Below are 25,244 nucleotides of genomic sequence, written 5' to 3'. Positions count from 1 at the left end.
TCCCAGGGTCCTGGGATCGAGCCCCAAATCAGGCTCTCTGCTCAGCAGGGAACCTGCTTCCTCCTCTTTCTCTGCCTGCCTCTCTGCCTGCTTGTCATCTCTCTCTGTCAAATAAATAAATAAAATCTTTAAAAAAAAAAAAAAAAAAAGAATCTCTTACGGTTTGTCTCCCTCTCTGGTTTCCTTTTGTTTCATTTTCCCTCCATTCCCCTATGATCATTTGCCTTGTTTCTCAAATTTGTCCTATCAGTGAAATATGATGATTGTCTTTCTCTGATTGACTTATTTCACTTAGCATAATACCCTCTAGTTCCGTCTACCTCATTGCAAATGGCACGATTTTAGGGTGGTTTTTTTTTGATGGCCGCATAATATTCCATTGTGTATGTACGTGTGTATATACACACACACACCACATTCATCCGTTGCTGGACATCTGGGCTCTTTCCATAGTTTGGCTGTTGTGGACATTGCTATAAACATTGGGATGCATGTGTCCCTTCAGATTACTACATTTGTATCTTTGGTGTGAATACCCAGTAGTGCAGTTGCTTGGTTGTAGGGCGGCTCTGTTTTCAAGTTGAGGAAGCGCCATACTGTTTTCCAGAGTGGCTGCACCACCTTAAACATTCCTAATCTCACAGCCTTTTAAATAAAATTTTACTTTATCATATTTTAAATTTCCGAGTTCTTTGTCTGTTCCCTCTTTTGGTTTGGTGTCTCAGGCTTTGTAGTCACATTTAAGAGTGAGGCACTTAAAAGAATTAACAGTGGAGGGAATGTATGTTTTGGAGGTGCTTGCCAATCATTAAGCTTTAGTGTAGGTTGAAGGTTACTAGGCTTTGGGGAACTCTGCAAAATGTTAATGCACGAATGTATTGGGGGTTTATAGTTGCATCTGAGAACTCTGCTTGAGGGTTATGGAAGGTTGGGGAAGGCTGGTGTGTAGACCTTTACTTAAATCCCCCATTTGGTGCTTATACTCCCTCATATGCGGTGCCTGGTGTCCTTATTTTAGTCCCTAGAGACTAGCAGGCTGCTTCTTGAAAAGGATGAGGGTCAGCTGGGGAAGGTTTTGCTGGAGGGTTTTATTTCTCTATCACTCACTTTGTGCCCTTGCTTTATCCCAACAGTGCCTGGTGCTTCCAAATGCTGAACCCCTCTCAGGAGTTGAGAGGAGCTGGTGGACTGACTCCCCTTTCTCCCACTTCCTTATAACTTAATTGGTTCTGCTTAGTTATTGTGGCTTCATTTGTATTCTGTATTCTAAAATTTCATTGAAATATATTTTCCACTGTTGTTCCCTCTTTCTTTGACCTTAAAGATTTTATTTGAGAGAGAGATAGTGAGAGAGCGAGAGCATGAACAGGCAGAGAAGTAGAGGGAGAAGGAGGATCTCCAACTGAGCACGGAGACCAATGTGGGGCTCAGTTCTAGGATCTTGGGATCATGACCTGAGTCAAAGACAAACACTTAACCAACCGAGCCACCCAGGTGCCCCTTTTCGACCTTAAATATTAATAGTTTTGTCTTATTATCATTTCAGTGGGCTTTGGGGAGGAAGAATCAGGGTCACTTTGCTGTGTTAAGTGAAATTCCCCCTTTGAAATGCTAATAGATCTCTGTTTATTCTGTAGCTGATGAGTAGGACCCTGTAAATGCCAAGCCTAAAGCCAGGCCCTGGGAATTCAGAAATACAGGTGATATGGTAACTAACCTCTGGGAGCTCACATTAACATATTGTGTGTCAGCAATATAAACAAACCCTGTTTGGCTGTTTGTATTCTCAAGCCCAAGTAGACCCTGTCCTTGAAGAGTGATTATCTGGGGACCTGCAAGAAGAGAGATTATTTTGGGACTTGCAGAAATGGCCAGAGTCTTTGTCTCCTCTTGTGACTCCTAGAATTTAATGCCTGAGCCCTGTGACTGGGCTGCCAGAGGTATTGGGGGTGAGATGGGTAAGAGGAAACAATGGTCTTTAAAGGCCTGTAGTCTTGATTTTTCCCAGCTGACTTTGAGGAAAGTATCTGGTTATAGCTATGTAATTTTGAATGTCTAAGACCAGGGTTTCCGTGCTTCCTCCCCTCTCCCCTCAAAGGAGGTAAAATTCTGTTGAAATACTTTCCTGGTTTTCAGGAGCTGGGCCAAACCGTAAAACAACTGTGACCTTTTCCCTGTTGGTTCAGTCCTTTGGCCTGAGGGTGAGTGGCCTTCAGGCCCTCTGTCTGAATCCTTACCAGAAGTTGTGGGAGGAGTTAATCATGGGACTCCCCACCAATCAGATGGAGGTTTATAGGGTCCCCTGGCTGGGAGCAGGCTGCATGCAGGGCAGTAGAGGCAGGGTACTAGAATCCCATCCTGTCCCTGAAGGCCCAGCCTGGTGTGGCTGGCTAATAGTCCTTCAGTCTTGGCTTTGTAGGAAGGCAGCTGTGGCAGGGCACTGAACCTTTGCAGCTCATGGTGTGGGGAAGAGGTGGAGTGTCCTCGAAGCCCTGAGCTCCTGAACTGGCCATGTACCCTCTATCTCTGCCCAGCCCAGGGACAGAAGCAAGAATAAAGACATTGTTGGGAGAGTCAGCCCCAAAGTTAGGGGTGTCTGATGTAAATGATTCTTTTAGGACTCGACATACAACAGCCTGAGAAAGGGGTAATGGAGCATTGGAGAGAAATCATAGCAGCCATCTTGTATCAGTCCCATGGCCAGCCTCAGAACTTCTCCAGTTCAAGCCCAGGGGATTTAAACACAGAAGGGCATGTGGCTTTTGCGGTATTTTCTCATTCTGTAAGCTGGGATGAGGGCAGCGGACAGACACAATTGTAGGTGTCTGCCCAGCTTTTCTTTCCCTTGCCTGTTTGCTCCCTTATCCCTCTTCAGGATGTCTGGCCAGCAGCCTAGCTCCTTCTTGCAAGTGGATTGTTTGGGAGTTTGATTAGTGTCAGAAATGGCAAGCCCCTGGACTGGGCTGTTTCAAGTGACATGGCTTCTGGGGCCTCAGTCTTCTTTCTTCCTGCCTGATCATCTTGTTTCTCCACCACCAGGTCACACCTCCTAATTTCTCAGTGTCACAAGTGCCCAACACTCCCAGCTGTCCCCAGGCCTATTCTGAACTGCAGACACTGTCCCCCAGTGAGCGGCAGTGTGTGGAGACAGTGGTCAACATGGGCTACTCATATGAGTGTGTCCTGAGAGCCATGAAGAAGAAAGGAGAGAATATTGAGCAGGTGAGTGATTGGTTGGCTCGGGGTGGGACAGGGGGTCATGCTGGAGAGAGGTCCTAGACCAGTGTCCTGCTTTTATCATAGAGCCCAATCACACTTACAGCCCCAGCATCCTTTCTGGTGAGTTGCAGGACTCAGGGCATTTTGCTGCAGGGGACAGCAGCCTCAGTAGCAGTCCTTCTACTTAGAGGGCTGCTCTGGCACCTAGGCTGGAGGAAAGCCCTGGGAGCATTGGAGCCATTGGGACTGTTCTCTGCCCTTTTCTGCCCCTCCTGAGAGGGCACATTAGGCTTGATATAGAGACGCCTCCTTCAAATGTTTATCCTGTCAAAGCTGCCCCGGGGTGTTCCCAAATAGGGTACTGGAGTCCTAAACCTTGGGGCCATTTTCTGACTTGGGCTGTTAGAATATCCTGTCCAGGCTATGGAATTGACATGGAGATGTGAATCAGCTGTGACAGGAACTCCTTTGAAAAATTACTCAGGTTTAGAATGGTGTGCCTACCTGTTCAGCAAATAGTCACTAAAGTCCTGCTATGTTGGATGCAGTTCACGGTACAGAATCAAGACTTAGCCAGGTGGGGAGCAGATCTCACATTGCTGGCTGTGTAAGACTCTAGTGAAGCACCGTCAAGAGTGGTAGTAGGTGCTCACCTCTTTTTCTTTTCTTAAGATTCTCGACTATCTCTTCGCACATGGACAGCTTTGTGAGAAGGGCTTCGACCCTCTTTTAGTGGAAGAGGCTCTGGAAATGCACCAGTGTTCAGAGGAAAAGGTAGGACCCTTTGTGCTTCGTGGGAACCCTCTGCAAAGGATGGACAAAGTAGCATCCTCTGGCCAAGAACCGCCCCCTCCCTGCCAGTGACTGCAGGCAGAGGTAGTCAGAATGCATTCTCTCTAAAGTGTCCAGATAGGCATTTTGCTAGTTTGGGTAGTTAGGATTAATGAAGCATTGGGTTGAAGATGACTGGAGTCCCTGGGAAGGGAAAGGGAAGACCTGGGCAAAAAAGCTAGACTTTTGGATGATTGGGGACACTGCTAGTCGCTTTGCCTATCCTGTTCCCTGGAGAGCAGCTGTTTCTGGTTTCAGTATCCTGCCTTGGTGTGAGTGTGGATTTTGGTTAGTGGGACCCATGAGTCAGCAGGATTTGGAACTGGGTTGTAGCATCAAGCATTCTCCCCTGGCTTCCTCCACAGCCGCCCTCAGCTTGCTAGGGGACCTCAGAGGGACTCATAAGCCTCTGGCAAAAGATGCAGACTTCCCCAGGCAGCCCCCTGCATGCACATTCCTCTACTCTGCGGCCTAACCCCTTTCTTCAATATTTATTCTCTTCTGTCCCTTAGATGATGGAGTTTCTCCAGTTAATGAGCAAATTTAAGGAAATGGGCTTTGAACTGAAAGACATTAAGGAGGTTCTGCTACTACACAACAATGACCAGGACAATGCTCTGGAAGACCTCATGGCTCGGGCAGGAGCCAGCTGAGACTAGATGCTGCCTAGGCCCTGCCATGGAACCACCCCTGCGGGAGGCACTGGGGAGCCCATGTGTGGAGAAGGAGGAGGGGCACACTTCTGGTTTTCTTTTGGGGGTGGAAGGTCAGGAGTGGAGACTGTGCTTGCCAGTCTCTGAGCTGGGGAGAAAGTAGGAAAGACTCGGGCATGTGAATGCCTCCAGCGTGGCCCTGGCTCCTTCTATATTAAATGTATTTGTATTTTGAGAAGTGTCCTTCCCACCTCGGCCCTCCAGGGGTCTGTACGTCCTCAGCCGAAACCTGGCCCAGCTGCCAAAAGGAGTCAGGGAGAAGGGGTGGGAGGGCCAGACTCAGTGCTGCTTTAGGGCTAGATGCTTCCCTCTGCTGCACTGGTGGACTGAACTCTAATCCAAGTTGAGTGCAATTGAAAAGGTTCTTCCAGGGTTTTTTTTCCCCGCCCACTTCCTTTAACAAAGTCTCTTAGTGTTAACACTGGTTCTGTAATGTCTCTGAGGTGCAAAGAATGCCCTTTCCCCATGGGATGTGGAGTTGGCCTCATCTGCCAGGCAGTTACCATGCTTCCCTATCCCAGCCTGTTTCTTTTGGCTTGGTTTGGACCACCGTCCTTTGCTACCCAGGATTTTAGAGCCTCCTACTCTAGGAAAGTCAGTTTAAGAAATCATTGGCCCCTTCCCAGCACACTGAGTAGGGGAGAAACAGGCTGCAGTATAGTAGCCCAGCACTAACTCCACCTCGGTTCTCCTTGGAGAACAGCCTCTCCCTCCAGCCCCCTGCTCTAGGATGACACAATGAGTAACACCTAGTCATAGAAATCAGTCTCTTTCGTTTTATATTCTGTTGTACATCATTAAAGATCTAAATACAAAGGATATACAGTCTTGATGAATCTAAAGTAATTTGCTAACTATTTTGATTCTTCAGAGAACTACTAATAAAAATCTAAAAGGTATGTCCTGCTGTGATAATTCCTTTATTGCCAAGTGCTGTTTTATTGAGGGGTTGGGGTGGGTGAGAAAGGGATTCCTGCTTGGATTTGCCTGGGATGAAACAAACAGGCACTAACCATTTTCTGTCTTTTTAGTACTGTCTCCCACTATAGGCCTGTGGGACCCAGGAGCTGGCCATGTAGTCGGCCCTAGCTTTATAAATCTGACCTAAGCTCAGTCTCTGGAACCAAGGACATGCCTTCCTACAAGACTGTGGAGGTGAGACAGCCTGGGCTTTCACGGCACTCAGAAGAGGGGAAGTACCTTTTCCTGTGAGAGGTGTCAGGCATTTTTGTGCTGCAGGCAGGACTGGATTCAGACTGACCAGCTCTCGGTGGTGCTGCTGTAGCTGAGGGAACTAGACTGCTCCCTTAAGTTTCTTGTCCTTATACTTAACTGTCATCCCACAGTACTCTAGTGCTTTTGGCTGGGAGCGGGTCTCTAATTCTTTTAAGGATCACATGATCATTAAGACAGCAGACCCTTTGGGCCACGAAGCTGGAAAAAGGCCGCCCTCTAGTGTTCAGATCAGGCAAAGGATGACAGGGCTGCAGTCAGAAAGCCCGTCAAGACCTTCTCCTACCCTTTTAATTAGGCCCTCCTTTTAAACCTTAAAAAGGTATCCTTTCCCTGTAAGAAATTTAAGTTTCTGCACATTACAGGGGACATCAGAGCCAAGACCGTGACACCTGCATCATACTGACCCAAGGTGGCCCTAGGAAGTGACAGACCACTTTGTATTTGTCTTGAGGTGTGTGTAAAAAAAATTTCTGCCTCAGGGTCTCAGGCTGTTGACTAGAGCTTTCAGTGCCAAGATACTACTGAACACAGGCCGTTGGGAGAGAGTGGACAGCCAGGGTGATGCTGGATAAAGGTAAGGCAAAGAGATCCTCCACTTCTTTAACTTTGCCATGAGAGGGCATGGCAGGTGAAGAGTCAGGAGCCAGGAACTGCTACAGGAGCATGAGTGTTGTTAAAAAGAGTAATGCAGTGATGTGGGCACTCTCTTCTGTCTCTGAATTGCTGGAAGGGAGGGTAACTGGGGACATGAGGCCTGTCCCACCACTCTCCAAGGGCTAATGAGGAGTGTTTTAGTTTTTGGTCAAGTCTTGAAGAACAGCATTCAGCTAACAGAGCTCCTGAAATTCATCATGTTTTCTTCCCCAGCTTCTAGGTTAGCACTGGCCCACCCCATCCTCTGGTCCTCAAATTTAGAAAGATAGTAATTGTTCTAGAACCTTATCTCCACAGACACGGGGTCAGTAAGATAAATACTCTTCTAATACCACAGGAATAGGAGGGCATACTAAGTTTTTCAGGCTGCTCTGCCCTTCCCTACAAATGCTCCTGTGCTTGGAACTGAGGGACATAGGCTTGGGCTTAGTCAAGGCCATGGGTGGCTGGGGAGAGGCTAACATGGGTAGGACCAGGGAGTGGGTTCTAGGATTTGTAAGGAGGACCTGGCAGAGGCCCCTCCAGCCTCTAAAAATTCAGCACAGCCTCCTGAGCTGGTCCCATCACCTCATACCGGGTCTTGTTCTAAGCCACCACTGTCCTCTCAGGGGCTGTGGCTGGCCTGTGGCAGGCCCGGTATAGCTGAAGCTGGCTCCTCAGACCCTGGATGCACTGGGATTTCAGAGCCAGGATTTCATCCAGCTGGGTCACAAAATCTTCAAAATCCTGAGGAAGGAAACAAAGGACAAATGAGCTTTTGGATTTGTTGGCCTTCTGTCAGGATCTGCTTTTCTAGTCCCTTTTCTTGCAGGGAGTTTTCAGAACCCTTAGGCCCGTTCTTCAGCTAGAAAGCCTGCAGTACACTACCAGTGACACAGGGTGAGGCTCATTTCTCTGCATTTGAGACTTTTTTTTAAAGTAATCTCTAAACCCAGTGTGGTACTCGAACCCCTAAGATCAACCCCTAAGATCAACTCTAAGATGCACACTTCACTGACTGAGCTAGCCATGCACCCCTGCACTTGAGAAACTTATATGTAGAGAGGTATTCTGCAGGGCAGAGGGTATCTTTGCAAAAGTACCTCTGGCTGAGGAGCACCTGGGTGGCTCAGTCAGTGAAGGTCCAGCTCTCGATCTTGGCTTAGGTCTTGATTTTAGGGTTGTGAGTTTAAGCCTGCACTGGGTGTGGAGCCTATTTAGAAAAACAAAGTACGGGACGCCTGGGTGGCTCAGTTGGTTAAGCAGCTGCCTTCGGCTCAGGTCATGATCCCGGGGTCCTGGGATCGAGTCCCGCATCGGGATCCTTGCTCGGGAGGGAGCCTGCTTCTCCCTCTGCCTCTGCCTGCCTCTCTGTCTGCCTGTGCTCACTCGCTCTCTCTCCCTCTGTCTCTGACAAATAAATAAATAAAATCTTAATTAAAAAAAAAAAGAAAAGAAAAACAAAGTACCTTTGGTCAGCATGTGGCAGGTCACTTACCATCACAGGGAGGGGCTCCAGCAAGCTAATAAGAAGGCAGAATGGCAAAGGAGAGAGGCTGGAAACATTTTAGCCTGGAAATGGGGAGTGCAATTCCAACTCCCACCTGTCTGTGCAACCCCTTGAGCTATGTCAGAGGAATGGCAAGAGGAGGCCCAAGTCCTCTTAGAGTAGGACAGCAGACCCTTCACCATAGCCACAGCAAACAAGGATGGCCAGCAGAGTACCTGCAGGCTAATTCCCACCAGCCCCTGAGTGTCTAGCCAAGGCTACTTACATGAAGAGCCAACTGACTCATCAGGGTCTCCTCCTTGAAGACCAGTTCTGCCATTTTATCCAGTTGTTCCTGGTGTGCTCGGATGACCACCTGCCTGGGAACACCAGAGGGGATAGTGTGATCCCCTGGGCCTCCCATCTCTCCCAGGCAGCTTTCTGAGGCTAAGCCTCATTTCCAGGCCAGGAACTACCCCTCCTCAGAATGGTCAAAACTTTGACCCGGGGCCAACACACGCCTCCCCCCCCCCCCCCCACCCCGCTCCTCCTCTGTCACCTGTTCTTCTCAGGACTTATCTAGGGACTAAATTATACCAAGAACATACTGGGAAAGTGGGGCTTCTCAATCTGTCCCTGCCTCCCCCAGCTACACTGAGGGACAGGGATGAGTGCTGCTTCTCCCCTACTACAGGAGCTTCCCATGGCTTCCCTGCCAAAAGGCTCAAGGCTATGACCACTGTAGCTGGCACACCTGGGACAAGGTGTGGCCTGCTGCCTCGCCTGCCATTTTTCCTTCCTGAGGGAGTCCAAGGACCAAAGCAGGGGCTTTGAGTTCGAAACTGGAGGATCTGCCTTTTGTCAGATCCTACCACTGGGTAGAGGCCATGGAGAGAGCAAGATCGTCTCCTGGGATAGGCAGGCTCCTCATCTGTGTATCCTTCCATGTCCTCTTTGTCCCTGGCCCTGGCCTGAGCCCCAGTGAGCAGGAGACACACAGCTGGCCTAGATCCCAGGAACCCTAGCAAAGGGCTGTAGCCTTTGTTTCCATATACCTACCAGCTCCTCGGCCCCTAATGCTGAGGGGCCCTGCTGGATCTCCCTGCCTCCTTTCTCTACACTTTCTGTGGCCTCTCTTTCTGTTGCACTGTTCACAGCATCCTTTGGGGAAAGCAGCACAAATCACCAGTCCCTCTGTTTTTGACCTTCACCATCTTGCAAGTTCCCCAGCCTGCCTTGGTTCTGAGGGCACAAGGCTGTAACTGCTGTGTCCCTGGGCAGCACTTCCAGGAACACAGACCTGACAGAATGAAGAGGACTCTGATGTCACCACTGGTCCCAGGCTTGCTGAAGGGGACGGATCCTCCCTTTTCTCACCCAAGGCCCAGCTTTCCCAGACTCAGGGTTCACCCACCCAGGTAGGCTTGCTCCCTTGAAAAGCGGGCAAAGCCTGTCTAGTTGGTAGTGTAGCTCTGACACTGAAAAAACGATAACTGTTTCCAGAACAAACAAATGTTAAGCTGGAGTGGGAGGAGGGATGCCAGTCTTGGGGAGGGTGTCCAACTTACTGTGCAGGCCCCAGGGTGAGCTGAGGGAGTGTCCCTGCAGTCTCTGGAGAGCTGCCAGGGGCCAGGGGAGAGCCTGGTCTTGCTAAGCACCTTGGGATCGGCCTGTATTTGAGCCACATGATGTTGCTGTTGTAGCAGGGCAACTTGATGGGGTCTCTCAGCAGACTTAGCTCCTGCCAACCAAGTCCTTTTGGAGATTTTCGTTCTTGGGCCCAGGGCTGGTCAGCCATAACACTGCTTTCTGTTCGTGCGGTGAGTAGAGGTGCAGGGTGGGGTCCTCCAATATGTATGTGGGGGAAGGGCTTTTCTGGAAAACCCTGGGAGCTGCTCAGCTCTGCCGCCTCAGCATCAGCATCACACCGCTTGCTACTTGAGTGTTCCTGGGAGGATAGTACAGGCTCTCTGCTCTGGCAGACCTCCCCTGGGTCAGTCTCACTGATGGGCAACGTCTCAGGTGGGTGCTGACGGATGGGTGATGGGGACAGAGCTGGAAGATCACCATTTGGCTTATTGTCAGGGGGAGATGATGAGAGCCACAAGTGCCCAGCTGCTGAAGACACTGGCAGGAGTGCTTTCTGATCACCAGATGACACTGTGTTGCCCACAGGTGGGCCCCCTGCTGCCACTGGACTGTGAGCAAGCCCATCCTGGGCCAGCCGTTCCAAGGGAAGAGGGCCCTCATCGTCTGTGTTCTCCAGGAGGGACACAGTGAGGGGAGCCATCAGTCCAGAAGCATATTCAGAACATGTGCCTGACTCCCCTCTACAGTTGCCTTCTTGGTAAGGGTAACTGTTTTTCATGGTTTCGGTCACCAGAGTTGGGCTGTCTTGGCCAACTTCTCTCAGAGGTGTGCTAACTGTCTCTCTTTGGTCTGGAGATCCTGGAAATGCCTCATGGGATAGTGAGAAAATGAAACTGTCTTCTTCTGGGGGTAGTGAACTACCCTCAGCCTGCCCAGGAACCTCACTTCTGAAAGCATTCTGTCTGAGTTCAGAGGGTGGGTCTCCACCACCTTTCTGGCCACATACAAAGTCTACCTGTGAGCAGTAAGGCTTCTCTGTTGGGTTGTCTCTGGGGGAAAGCTCCAAGGAGGAAGACTCCTCTCTGCTGCAGTCCAAAGTCACCTTACTTGAGCCGTGGCCATGACTGAGAGCTGCTCCTCTGTAATTTGTGGGGTTCCTAGAGTACATCCAGTTTCCAGTTGGGCCCTTCTCGTCACCATCTGTCCTGGGGTTAAAAAACAGACTCTGCTGCCTTTCGGCCACCTCCGCAGCGCCTTCCTCCCTCTGATGAAGGAAGAAGGAGCCTTCGCTATTCTCTAGGGTGTTTCTCTGCTTTGTGGTCCTCTGACTGGAGACATGTGAAAAAGAATCTTCACTGAAATCGCTGTCATCAAGATCCTCAGCATGGGCTCCATCCTGGCTCTCAGAGTAAGAGCAGAAGGGGAGAGGGGTTTCATTCTGGAACTGCCCCTCCAGGGGCCTGTACTGGCATAAAAACCTTTCCAGTGGTTGGTAGTTGAACTTCTGCTGGAGGAGAGGTGGCTGCTGGAACTGCTGATGATAGAAGCGCAAATGTTCCTCCCTCTCTTTCTGATGTGGAGGGATGTCTGTCCACACTTCTGAGGCAGGCCTGGCAGGTGTGCTCCCCTTGCTGCCCTGCCCAGATTTTGCTAAGTGGTGGAGGCTGCCAGAGGAGAGCTCGGCCCGTGACACCAGCTGCCGCTGCACGGGCTGCACAGGCTGCACTGTCTTGCACTTGGAGGGTAGCTTCCCACGTGCTGGAGCTTCTCCTGGGCCGGCGGCCTTGCTTCCCCACCTGCGGGCAGTTCTGTTGCCCATTTGATTTTTCTCACAGCACAAGGGTGCAGACTCTTCTGCCCTTTTTTTGGCTGAATGTCTAGACTGCGTGGCTCCTTTGACAGGGCTGGTCTGAACGACCCACTCCTGGGGAGGACTCCCTCTGGATGAACCTGTCTTACCAGGAACTTTAGGTACAGGTGCAAAAGGGATGTTGGGCGGGTGGCTGGCCAGAGGATAGGCCTTCCCTTTCGTGGAGCCAGGAGCTGCCATGAATGACTGCTGAAGCCCCAGCTTGACCTTTTTGGGAGAACACTTGTCCCCTGGCAGGGCCACAGGGGAGCTCTGAATTCTTTTTGGAGAAGAGTTTCCAGAGGTCTGATTTCGACTTGTAGCTGAAGTACAACATTTAACGCCTTTTTTTAGTTCTTTGACCCTGTAAATGACCATTTTATGTTAAAATGTGTATTCTAGCATGCCCCTTAATTCTTTTTCTATACTTTTCAAAAACCAAAGAAAAGCATTACAAAAAAGATGGGTACAGTCTTAGGATATAAATATATACTATACATTCTATGATCAAAAGTTTTGGAAAATGCCTCAGTCCCATGGGATAGGCCAGTGAAGCTTGTCTCAGAACCGTACCACATCCCCCCATGTTAGGGCCCGTGTGTACTTCTTGAAGGTGGGCCAACTCAGGAGCCTGGTGTCTCCACTCACCTGCTACCCCATAGCCAGAGCCCCCTTTTCCTACAATCCATCTCCTTTTAGGCTTCTCTAAAAAAATGGGTTCCTTCAGGGGCACCTGGGTGGCTCAGTGGGTTAAGGCCTCTGCCTTCGGCTCAGGTCATGATCCCAGGGTCCTGGGATCGAGCCCCGCATCGGGCTCTCTGCTTGGCAGGGAGCCTGCTTCCCTTCCTCTCTCTCTGCCTGCCTGTGATCTCTGTCTGTCAAATAAATAAAATTAAAAAAAAAAAATGGGTTCCTTCAAACTTGCTGGGTACTCAGGAAGCAAAATCCTCTGGAAATAAGCAGGTTTGTGCTAATTCTGTTAAAGGAAAAGTGACTTGTCTATTCCTAGGGTTTCTCAACATTTGCACAAGTGGTCTTTGGACCCAGGTAATGCTTTGTTGTAGGGAGCTGCCTCATGCACTATGGGATGTTTAGCAGTATTCTTGGCTTCCACCCACTAAATGCCAGTAGCACTACTCTCTAGTCATGATGATCAAAAATCTCTCCAGACGTTGCCAAATGTCCAATGCAAAATCACCTGCTAGATAGAGAATAGAGAACCATGCTCTATTCCACTTGGGAACTTTAGAGATCTCTGCCAGGATTCATTTGTCAAGATCAGTCTCTTAACTCTTGTGATATTTAAAAACACTGTAAGAATTTAGAATCACAAGGTGACACCAAGTAAAAATGTGATTCTCCAGTGGTCTGTAAACTGTTCACTAAAATATCCCAGGAGGGAGCAGTACTTCTGCCTGGGGCTCCCATAAAATGTCTTTGCCTTTGTTTTGGTTTTAATCCAATCCTTACGGGGAGCTCAATGACCCCCGTGGCCATTTTTGAAAACCAAGATCTAAGCCTGACACTGAGACTTGATTTAAATCTTCCCTTGAAGTCTGGGAGCCAAGGCAGGCAGGTAATACAGCTAAGCAAAGAGATGCAGAATGTGACTGAAGACACGTGTCCATGGGCCTTTGTTCAGGTGTTGCAGTAGGGCATACATACAAGGAAATGGGCTGAGAGGTGCCAAGTAAGTCTAGATGGTTCCAAATTACTTCCTGTTAGAAAAGTCTTAATTATTTTAGTTTAATTAGGAGAGAAACACCAACATTTCCCTCTAGTAGGACTCACAGTAAATAATTCTAGAAAGCTGAGTGCCAGAGGGAATCCTACAGGTAATTTGGTTATTGATGCTAAATGCTTCCAGTGTACTCTTCCTATCCCCAAAATCACTCCTGTCACTAAGCTTTTCTGATAAGTGTAAACCTATTAGGGGTCCAGCTGGAACTTTACTTTTGGATTCCTTAGCAATATTCTAGTATATGGAGAAAAGAAAATTTTAAATCAGAATAAATTTTTACATAAGTAATAGGGGGCCTGGGTGGCTCAGTGGGTTAAAGCCTTGATCCCAAGGTCCTGGGATCAAGCCCTGCATTGGGCTCTCTGCTCAGTGGGGAGCCTGCTTCCCCCTCTCTCTTTGCCTTCCTCTCTGCCTACATGTGATCTCTCTCTGTCAAATAAATAAATAAATAAAATCTTAAATAAATAAGCAATAAAATCGTGTATATATAATTACCTAAAATTAATTTCATTAGGCTTCATTTAAGCACATAAAACAAATGGCTTTCATTCATTTTCAATAATTTATCAGACTGCCTCAAATGGAAGAGATTTCTATTATACTTCTTTTTAAAGCCAAAATTATTTCAAATAATTTCTCAATTATACTTAATACCTCTCCTATGTGAAAGGGATTTTTCTCTTCCTTTACTGAGGCACTAAGAGAGGAGATGTCTTGTTCTCTGTTCCTAATGATGAAATTCTTACTTTAAGCAAATGATAACGTATCATCCAGGGAGTAGTGGGGTTATGAAACAAGATCTGTTCACCATTATCAGTTGTTGAAGCTGGGTAATGGATACATGGAGGTAAAGAATTTCAAGCCATATTCATTTTTTGGTCCCAACAAGGTTGGATCATCTCATTTCTTCTATCTGATCTCAGTTTGTGAAGTAGCCTTTCTTTTTAAGATTTATTTATTTGAGGCAGAGTGAGGGAGAGTGTATGAAAGGGGGAGAGGCAGAAGGAGAGGGAGAGAGAATCTCAAACACACTACTCACTGAGCGCAGGGCCTGACACGGGGGCTTGATCTCATGACCCTGAGATATGACCTGAGCTCAGCCAAGAGTCAGATGCTTAACCCACTGAGCCACCCAGGCACCCCACAAAGTAGCCTTTCTTCTAAGGAATGCTAGTACGCAGGAAACCTATTTGGGGGACCTATTGCTTAAATTAACACATATTGATTGGTAACTAGTTCCATGTGTGGTGCTAAGCCCTTCATAATGTATCCTCATTGATTCCACATAACTCTTGTATGAGGTAGATGCTAATATTATCACCTGTCAGATAAAACTGAAGCCCAAAACTGTTGCCTGAGACTGCTCAGCTATTTCATGGCAGAAGCAAGGTATTGGCCAAGATAGTCTTGACTCCAGAGCCCACTCTCATAACCACAGGAAGAGTTCCTCCTTTCATTCACAAATACTTAACTGTGCATCTACTAGGTACCAAGTATTGTCTGGGCAGTAGATACAGTGGAGAAATAGATAAGGCTTCCTGTTCTCATGGAACTTAAATGATCGCTCATTCCCAGACAGGACCAGGCAGCAAAGCAGCCAGAGAAAAGTATGGAAATGATAGTGTCTCACCCATGCTAGGAAACCTATGTGACCACGAGTAAGAGATGGGGGTAGGGGAACCTTGGCAGATACTAAGGTCACCCCAGAAAGAGCCCTGACCATATAGTCAGGCTAGCTTTACTGCCAATTTCCAATAAGCCCTTTTAAAGTTCCTGCCTTTCTCTGAGTTCATTTTAACCTTTTGTAACGTGTCATGTCTGGGTGATGTCTCCTGGACCTACATAGTTCTAAGCGCTTCTGCCTTGACAAGTAACATGTATTCTCTCCCTTAGATTAGGGCTGAGGCTAGTAACTGGAAGAAAACCTTGAGCCTTCCACTCCAAAGAAATATATCATTTCCCACTAGCCATTTAAAAGGCACTGATGAGGGGCGCCTGGGTGGCTCAGAGGGTTAAGCCTCTGCCTTCAGCTCAGGTCATGGTCCCAAGGTCCTGGGATCAAGCCCCGCAGTGGGCTCTCTGGTCAGTAAGGAGCCTGCTTCTCCTCTCTGCCTGCTACTCTGCCTATTTGTGATCTCTCTGTCAAATAAATAAATAAAATCTTTAGAAAAAATAAAAAAATAAAAGGCACTGATGGGGGCGCCTGGGTGACTCAGTCAGCTAAGCGTCTGCCTTCAGCTCAGGCTATGATCCCAGGGTCTTGGGATCAAGTCCCACTTCGAGTCCCCTGCTCAGCAAGAAGCCTGCTTCTCCCCCTGCTCCTGTGTGCACGCTGTGTATACACGTGCTCTCTCCCCCCGTAAAATAAATAAATAAAATCTTAAGAAAAAAAAGAAGTCTCTAATGGAGATGTCTCCTGAACCAGGGAATGTGTCCCCTTTCTCTTTTCACACCTGTAAAATGGCAAGGCCTATCAGGTCACATTCTTCAAATGACCAATTGCACATTCCCCTGGTACTAGGATCATGGCCTCAAGAACAGACTTCTGCTGGAGCTCAAGATCAAATTTCTGTGTGTTTGAGATACACACACACACACACAACCTGCTACCTGGGAGCGACTCACCGGTCAGCATAACGCAAGGTATTCAGAGTGTGTTCGGTGGCCACATGGCTTGGTGAGATGTTGGCGATCATGCAGGTTTTGGCATCACCAATGAAAGAATCCCTCAGGACCTGTCCAAAACAGAAGGCAGGTCAACGAAGTCAATTAACAAAGGACATACTGACTACTTAATGTGTGCAGGACACGGGGCCATAGCTCCCCTCCCTGCTACAAAAAGGCAATTTACAAAGAATAAATACAAATGATCAAAAACACAGAAAAAAGGTACTTCACCAACCAAAGAAATACAAACAAACTAGTAAAAACACTAGTATTTTTCACCCATAAGATTAAGTAAGACTCATAATACTCTGGCCCTGGTGAGGGTCTAGGGAAATGGGCACTTTTCTACATTGCTATACTATTTCATGTGTACCATGAAATGGTATAAGCTTTTGAGAAGACAGTTTGGCAATATATATATAAAAATATAAAAAATATGCATGCTTCCAGGACATTATCCTAGAGAGAACTGCTCAGTTGATTTAAAAAAGAAAGGTAATATATAGGATACGCTTTATAGCATTATAATAATTAGAAAATCTAGGAGTCTGTAAACAGGGAATTGAATACTTTTTTTTTTTAATCTATTTGATAGCACAAGCTCAGGGAGCAGCAGAAGGTGAGGGAGAAGCAGACTGTCTGCTGAGCAGGAAGCCCAGTGCAGGGCTTGATCCTAGGACCCTGGGATCATGACCTAAGCCGGGGGCAGGAGCTTAACCAACTGAATCACCCAGGTGCCCTGCAAACTAAATAAATATTAACTGACTACAGCACAACCTTTAAAATAATTAGGTATACCTGAACTTAGGTACACGGAAGATCTACAACTTTGAATGAAGAAGGCTTATGATTCCGTAACTCTATAAGTAGATCTACATGTAGATATGTGCGCAGAAAAATATCTGGAAGGATAGTCACCAAAATGTAGCAGTGATTATCACTGAGAGGTAGGATTTTCAGGTACCTCTTGCCATCTCTTTTGTACTTGTATATACATACACTGTTTGATTTATTATTATTAAACAATTTTATTTATTTTTTTAAATTTCTTTATTTGAGAGAGAGCATAAGCAGGGCAGAAGGAGAGGGAGAAGCAGGTCCCTGCCAAGCTGGGAGATCGATATGGAGCTCGATCTCAGGACCCTAGGATTATGACCCGAGACAAAGGCAGACTCTTAATTACTGAGCCACACAGGCACCCCTAAACGATTTTATTTTTAAACAATCTCTATACCTAACATAGGGCTTGAACCCACAACTCCAAGATTAAGAGTCACACTCCATTGATTGAGTCAGCCGAGTGACCCTGAATTATTTTTTCATTTTTTTCTGAAGTATTACCGTTATTATCATTATTTTAAAGATTTTATTTATTTGAGAGATAGAGCACAAGCAGAGGGAGCCGCAGGCAGAGGGAGAAGCTGGCTCCCTGCTGAGCAAGGAGCCTGATGTGGGATTAAATAGGTACGCATTTTCTGGGGATGGTGAACTTGTTTTAAAAAAGGTCAGAGCAAGGGGCGCCTGGGTGGCTCACTGGGTTAAGCCTCTGCCTTCGGCTCAGGTCATGGTCTTAGGGTCCTGGGATTGAGTCCCACATTGGGCTCTCTGCTCAGCGGGGACCCTGCTCCCTGTACCCCGCACCTGCCTCTCTGCCTACTTGTGATCTCCTGTCAAATAAATAAAATCTTAAAAAAAAAAAAAAAATGTCAGAGCCAATTTTTAGAATCAGGACTAACCACCCATAAAGGGTTTCTTAAATTTCTAGTTGAAATCATGTTTGAGAAGATAAAATCCAACCCACAGATCATGAGTCTAATGAGTTATATTACAGGTTCTGCCCCAGGCCCTGTGGAGCCATTAGGTTAGCTGCACAGAGTAAGAACCTTTGCTAAAATACAAAGATCCTTACCTACACTGCCGTCTACGCTAGTCTGTCCCCCACTGAGCACAGGACATGGTGCAGAAAGGAATCATGGGCACCCATAACTGTCTTCACAGCAGTCTGTTTAGGCAGTTAGGTAGGCTCAGGTAGGTAGACCCCTACCTGGGCCACTGTTCTGAAGCCATTACAGTGCTGAATTACTGGCATTTTCCATTCATTAAGAAGCACAGTTTGGGGATGCCTGGATGGCTCAGTTGGTTAAGCAGCTGCCTTTGGCTCAGGTCATGATCCCGGCGTCCTAGGATCAAGCCCCACATCGGGCTCCTTGCTCAGCAGGAAGCCTGCTTCTCCCTCTGCCTCCGCCTGCCACTCTGTCTGCCTGTGCTCACTCTCTGACAAAAAAAAGCACAGTTTGGGGGCGCCAGGGTGGCTCAGTCATTAAGGGTCTGCCTTCAGCTCAGGGCATGATCCCAGGGTCCCGAGATTGAGCCGTACATTGGGCTCCCTGCTCGTCGGGAAGCCTGCTTCTCCCTCTCCCACTCCCCCTGCTTGTGCTCCCTCTCTCATCTCTCTGTCAAATAAATACATAAAATCTTTAAAAAAAATTAACATATAATGTATTATTTGCCCCAGGGGTACAGGTCTGTGAATTGTCAGGCTTACACACAATACATAAAATCTTTAAAAAAAAAAAAAAAAAAAAAGAAATCTTTAAAAAAATAAGCAGGGGCGCCTGGGTGGCTCAGTGGGTTAAGCCTCTGCCTTCGGCTCAGGTCATGATTCAGGGTCCTGGGATTGAGACCTGCATCGGGCTCTCTGCTCAGCAGGGAGCCTGCTTCCCTTCCTCTCTCTGTCTCTGCCTGCCTCTCTGCCTATTTGTGATCTCTGCCTGTCAAATAAATAAATAAAATCTTAAAAAAAAAATAAACAAAATTTCTAAAATAAATAAATAAATAAAATAACAAGCAAACTGTAAATTTAAAAAAAATTTTAAAGATCTTATCTTTAACTCCAGCCATTATTTTTTGTCTTGGAACACTCTCACAGCTAAGAAAATGCTTAGTACAAGCTATACCAGCCAAAGGCTCAGAGACTCCATTAAATCAAAAATGTTTCTTTATATTAGAAATAAGCAGAAAGCTGCTGGGTGATGGCCAGAAGTGCACTACTGCCCGTGAAAGCTCAGTTGCTTCATATCACAGGCATCTCTGCCTGAGGATGCCCATCTCTACCTAGAATGACTTGGAAGGAATGTGACTCCTTCCCTGTCCTCCCCCTCCCTGAGCTTAGCATCATGCTTTGCTGGCAGTGGAGGCTTTGCTGAATGAACAAATGAATGTAAGAACGAACAAACGAATGAAACAGAACAAACTCAAAGTTCACATTTAACTTTACCTGAGTTAATTTGCTTTGCCTGAAGGGAGTGTGGGTGTGTTCCTGATCCAATGCACGGATACATTCCTTCAGCTGCAAAGGTAGATCAACAACAAACGCAGGAAATCCCACATGCAAAGAGAGAGGAACAGATCAGACTTTTCTTAAAAGAGCCATTCTCAGACAGTCCTCCAAAAGGAAGTCAAAATGCTTTGGTAGTTTCTTGTCCAACAGGAAAAATCAAGCTAGAAGGGTGAACATCCTGAGCTCCCTGTGTCTATTTGAGGGTCTCCCATCCTAAAGGCTCTATCCTTAGATTAGCCCCAGTAGTGGGGAACAGAAAACCAGGGACTTTCCCACAGGCCCCAGAGTCCAAGCTCATGTGGTGCAGTCTAGGCTTGCCAGCTCCTTTTTTCTTGCCTCCTCTCATACGATTAGCAGTTATAAGTGCGCTTAAGTACAGAAAATACCTATATACCACTCCCCCACCTCCGTGCTAACACATGCACACCTATAGGTGTAGATTCAGATATAAGTTTTCTGATAATTACTTTGAAAGAGAGCAGCAGCGCGCACTAACTTAAATCCATAGAGAATTTTTGCTTTTATTTATTTATTTTTTAAAGATTTTATTTATTTGACAGAGAGAGATCACAAGTAGGCAGGCAGAGAGAGACAGAGAGGGAAGCAGGGTCCCTGCTGAGCAGAGAGCCCGATGTGGGGCTCAATCCCAGGACCTTGAGACCATGACCTGAGCCGAAGGCAGAGGCTTAACCCACTGAGCCACCCAGGTGCCCCTTCTTTTATTTAAAAGCAAATAAACAGACACTTCTCCAATGAAGACATACAAAGACATACTGCCTAGAGCAATCTATACTTTTAATGCCATTCCGATCAAAATTCCACCAGTATTCTTCAAAGAGCTGGAATCCTAAAATTTGTATGGAATCAGAAGAGACCCCGAATTGCTAAGGAAATGTTGAAAAACAAAAATAAAACTGGCAGCATCATGTTACCTGATTTCAAGCTTTACTACAAAGCTGTGATCACCAAGACAGCATGGTACTGGCATAAAAACAGACACATAGACCAGTGGAACAGAGTAGAGAGCCCAGATATGGACCCTCAACTCTATGGTCAAATAATCTTTGACAAAGCAGGAAAAAATATACAGTGGAAAAAAGTTTCTTCAATAAATGGTGCTGGGAAAGTTGGACAGCTATATGTAGAAGAATGAAACTCGACCATTCTCTTACACCATACACAAAGATAAACTCAAAATGGATAAAAGACCTCAATGTGAGACAGGAACCCAGCAGAATCCTAGAGGAGAACATAGACAGTAACCTCTTTGATATCAGCCACAGCAACTTCTTTCAAGATATGTCTCCAAAGGCAAAGGAAACAAAAGCGAAAATGAACTTTTGGGACTTCATCAAGATCAAAAGCTTCTGATAATGGATGCAGAAAATAAGTAGTACAAGCTATACCATCCATTCTGATAATGGATGCAGGAAATCTCACCCTTGGCCTGAGTTACACCTGCCCCTTACATACTCAAATCCAGCAAAGGAAACAGTCAACAAAACAAAGAGGCAACCCACGTAATGGGAGAAGATACTTGCAAATGACAGTACAGACAAAAGGTTGATATCCAGGATCTATAATGAACTCCTCAAACTCAAGACACACAAAACAGGCAATCATATAAAAAAATGGGCAGAAGATATGAACAGACACTTCTCCAATGAAGACATACAAATGGTTACAGACACATGAAAAAATGTTCATCATCACTAGCCATCAGGGAGATTCAAATTAAAACCACATTGAGATACCACCTTACACCAGTTAGAATGGCCAAAATTAGCAAGACAGGAAACAACGTGTGTTGGAGAGGATGTGGAGAAAGGGGAACCCTCTTACACTGTTGGTGGGAATGCAAGTTGGTGCAGCCACCTTGGAGAACAGTGTGGAGATTCCTCAGGAAATTAAAAATATAGCTTCCCTATGACCTTGCAATTGCACTACTGGGTATTTACCCCAAAGATACAGATGTAGTGAAAAGAAGGGCCATCTGTACCCCAGTGTTTATAGCAGCAATGGCCACGGTTGCCAAACTGTGGAAGGAACCAAGATGCCCTTCAACGGACGAATGGATAAGGAAGATGTGGTCCATATACACTATGGAGTATTATGCCTCCATCAGAAAGGATGAATACCCAACTTTTGTAGCAATATGGACGGGAATGGAAGAGATTATACTGAGTGAAATAAGTCAAGCAGAGAGAGTCAATTATATGGTTTCACTTATTTATGAAGCATAACAAATAACATGGAGGACATAGGGAGATAGAGAGGAGAAGGGAGTTGAGGGAAATGGATGGAGAGGTGAACCATGAGAGACTATGGACTCTGAAAAACAACCTGAGGGTTTTGAAGGAGGGTGGTGGTGGGAGGTTGGGGGAGCCAGGTGGTGGGTATTAAGGAGGGCACGGATTGCATGGAGCACTGGGTTTGGTGCAAAAATAATGAATACTGTTACGCTGAAAAGAAATGAAAAAAAAAAAAAAAAAGGGAATAAAATAATTTTTTAAAAAGTATAATATAAATAAATAAATAAAAGTAGGGGCACCTGAATGGCTCAGTTGGTTAAGCCATAGTTTTGAACTGTGTCTGCAACCATCTGTGCTTTATCTTTTGCTTTTTTCTATTAGTTTTTTTTTTTTTTTTTTTTAAAGTAAACTCTATGCCCAATGTAGGGCTTGACTCATGACCCCAAGATCAAGAGTTACATGCTCCACTGACTGGGCCAGCCAGGCCCACCTGTGCTTTATCTTGATTTATTTTCTGCATCCATTATCAAGATGTGTGCTAAGGTATCAGAAAAGCCTAAGAAGTTATTTTTGGGGTCTGGGAATGCTCACCTTTGTTTCCGTATAAATTAATGGTAATCACTTCTTTGCCTTATGCCATTTTGGCTTACAAAAGATTTCATAGGGAAGTTCTACTTTCAGATAGCAGGAGAAACCTGTACAAGGGAATTTCCTCTTTTATTACAAATCAATGCAATATCCCCAAACTTTACCACTGGGACAGTTCTCCAAAAGGGACAAACAAGTAACCAAACCCTTGGCCTGAGTTACACCTGCCCCTTACATACTCAAATCCAAGTGTGGCCACTAATCCTTATCAGCCTTTGAGAACAATCTAAGCAATAAAATAAATAATAAAAATATATTATAATCTAGCAAATAAAAGAAATATCTTACTGTTATAAATAACCCAATAAATTAGTTGTAGGGAAAGGACAGCTCTTTTTTTTTTTTTTAAAGATTCATTTATTTATTTATTTGACAGAAATCACAAGTAGGCAGAGGCAGGCAGAGATAGGAGGAAGCAGGCTCCCTGCCAAGCAGAGAGCCTGATGCGGGGCTCGATTCCAGGACCCTGAAATCATGACCTGAGCTGAAGGCAGAGGCTTTAACCCTCTGAGCCACCCAGGCGCCCCAAGACAGCTCTGTCTTACAGCAGAATTCCGACCAATTAATGTAAAAAGGATGATAGGAACAGGAAATCTCACCAGGTAAACACAGTAATGATTGTTCCAGATTAAGAATCATCAACAGAAGGGCACCTGGGTGGCTCAGTTGGTTAAGCAACTGCCTTCAGCTCAGGTCAGGATCCTGGAGTCCCGGGATCAAGTCCCACATCGGGCTCCCAGCTCTGCGAAGACTCTGCTTCTCTCTCTGAACTTCTCCCTCTCATGCTCACTCTTTCTCTCTCAAATAAATAAAATCTTAAAAAAAAAAAATCATCAACAGATGATAAAATTAGGCAGTGAAAGTGTGATGTAAATAGGAAATTGCGCAGTTTCAGACTATCTCCCCATAAGTCATTTATTTATTTATTCATTTATTTACTTATTTATTTATGAGAGAGAGAGAGAGAGAGAGAACACGCAGAGCAAGCAAGAAAGCATGAGCAGGGGGAGGAGCAGAGGGAGAAGCAGACTCCCTGATGAGAGGGGAGCCCGCCACAGGGCATGATCCCGGGATGTGGGGATCATGACCTGAGCCAAAGGCAGACACCTAACCAACCCAGGTGCCCCAAGGTATTTATTAATTACAAACGGAAAATGGTTAACATTATAGTGGAGAAACTTAGCACAAAACATCTTTTTTTTTTTTAATTTAAATCTTTTTTTTTTTTTTAAAGATTTTATTTATTTATTTGTCAGAGAGAGAGCGCGAGCGAGAGCGAGCATAGGCAGACAGAGTGGCAGGCAGAGTCAGAGGGAGAAGCAGGCTCCCCTCAGAGCAAGGAGCCGGATGTGGGACTCGATCCCAGGACGCTGGGATCATGACCTGAGCCGAAGGCAGCTGCTTAACCAACTGAGCCACCCAGGCGTCCCAGCACAAAACATCTTAATACGTGATCAAAGTTAACATCACCAGTAATGAGATGTACTGACTTCATGTACCACCTATATGATTCACTGAGAAGGGTACAATTTATGTGGTATTCTTGCTCAATTTACCTCAATCTAATCTTGAGAAAACACTGAATAAACCCAAATTCACAGACAATCTGCAAAAAAAACAAAAAACAAAAACAACCGGGGCGCCTGGGTGGCTCAGTGGGTTAAAGCCTCTGCCTTCGGCTCCGGTCATGGTCTCAGGGTCCTGGGATCGAGCCCTGGAACAGGCTCTCTGCTCCTCAGGGAGCCTGCTTCCTCCTCCCTCTCTTCCTCCCTCTCTGCCTAGTTGTGATTTCTCTCTGTCAAATAAATAAAATATTAAAAAAAACAAAAAACAAAAAACAAAACCAAAAACAACCAAAACCATAAAACCAGGCAGGACAGCACTCTTCAAAGGTGTTGAAGTCACAGATGACAAAAACTGAGACTATGAGAACATGACAACTAAACGTAACAGGATCCTGGACCCAAAAAAGGGCATTAGTGGGACTACTGGTGAAATTCACACAAGGTCTGTAGATTAGTAAATAGTATACCAATGTTATTGTTGTTGTCTTGGTATTGATGTCTACAATGTTAATTTCCTGATTTAGATATTTTATTATGGCTATACAAGATATAAGTAATATGGAAACTGGGTGAAGGAATGCTGTGTATTTAATTTTGGCAACTTTGTTTTGGTAAATCTAAAATTATTCAAAAACCAGGGGCTCCTGGGTGGCTCAGTGGGTTGGGCCTCTGTCTTCAGCTCAGGTAGTGATCTCAGGGTCCCAGGATTGAGCCCGGCATTGGGCTCTCTGCTCAGCGGGGAGCCTGCTTCCCCCCACCACCTCCACCTGCTTCTCTGCCTACTTGTGATCTCTGTCAAATAAATAAATACAATCTTTAAAAAAAATTATTCAGAAACTGAAAAAGTAAAAAGAGATGCAGATTGTCTTTCTCACCTCTCTTTGCCTTGCAATTTATCCCTCATGAGGCCTGGAAATAAAGTGTCTAGGTGGAGACTTCAGTTCTGATCAGAAGGACTTAAGTAATATGGAGGGGCACAGGCAGCACTATGCAGCTGCAAAAAGGAACAAGGAAGATGTCTACATACAGCCACATAGTGAGTGCTAGGATATTGTTAAGTGAAAAGAGCAAAGTGTTTACAGTGTACTACCCTTTTTTTCGAGGTGAATACAAATATATATATAAGTAAAAAAATGGTTATCTAAGAAGTGGGAGGTAATAGGGTTGCGGGGACAGGGATAGACACAAGACTTCTTTCAGATTGGCTTGTTCTACAGTTTATACTTCAACCGAATATGAAATTGGTAAGCTTAAACACATAGAAAAGATTTCAAATGACTGTGCAACACAGTATTATGACTGTACACCTAAGTGGGACACAACCTAAGGGTGAAGAGGAAACTGCAAAGAAATCTTAATCCGAATTCAATAATCATATTATGAAAAATATCAGCATTATTTTGAAACACATATATACTGAAGAGCAAATAAATTATATAAATGCTGTAGGGTGCCTGGATGGCTCAATTGT

General features: G+C 45.8%; 2 protein-coding genes across 7 annotated transcripts in view; one reads left to right on the top strand and one right to left on the bottom strand.

Annotated features, from left to right (window-relative positions):
- The window catches only part of UBAP1 (ubiquitin associated protein 1), a 65,969-nt gene extending 60,307 nt beyond the window's left edge, over positions 1–5,662 (top strand). For all 3 annotated transcript variants that reach the window (XM_059141945.1, XM_059141947.1, XM_059141946.1), the window contains 3 exons: positions 3,040–3,222; positions 3,892–3,993; positions 4,563–5,662. In XM_059141945.1, coding sequence (XP_058997928.1) covers positions 3,040–3,222; positions 3,892–3,993; positions 4,563–4,703 — 426 coding nt within the window. In that variant the 3' untranslated portion in view covers positions 4,704–5,662. The remainder of the gene's footprint in view (positions 1–3,039; positions 3,223–3,891; positions 3,994–4,562) is intronic.
- The window catches only part of KIF24 (kinesin family member 24), a 91,885-nt gene that overhangs the window by 4,415 nt on the left and 62,226 nt on the right, over positions 1–25,244 (bottom strand). For 2 of the 4 annotated variants that reach the window (XM_059141935.1, XM_059141939.1), the window contains exons 9-13: positions 19,246–19,317; positions 15,927–16,036; positions 9,690–11,924; positions 8,408–8,501; positions 5,665–7,379 (exon numbers count right to left, since the gene is read on the bottom strand). In XM_059141935.1, the coding sequence (XP_058997918.1) occupies positions 7,239–7,379; positions 8,408–8,501; positions 9,690–11,924; positions 15,927–16,036; positions 19,246–19,317 (2,652 nt within the window). In that variant the 3' untranslated portion in view covers positions 5,665–7,238. Of the gene's footprint in view, positions 1–5,664; positions 7,380–8,407; positions 8,502–9,689; positions 11,925–15,926; positions 16,037–19,245; positions 19,318–25,244 lie in introns of those variants that run through there. The other 2 variants (XM_059141937.1, XM_059141938.1) reach the window with 2 other exon arrangements.

Source organism: Mustela lutreola, chromosome 12, assembly GCF_030435805.1.
Source record: "Mustela lutreola isolate mMusLut2 chromosome 12, mMusLut2.pri, whole genome shotgun sequence".
In the NCBI taxonomy this organism is placed as follows: domain Eukaryota; kingdom Metazoa; phylum Chordata; class Mammalia; order Carnivora; family Mustelidae; genus Mustela; species Mustela lutreola.
This window is presented reverse-complemented; position numbering and strand designations above follow the sequence as displayed.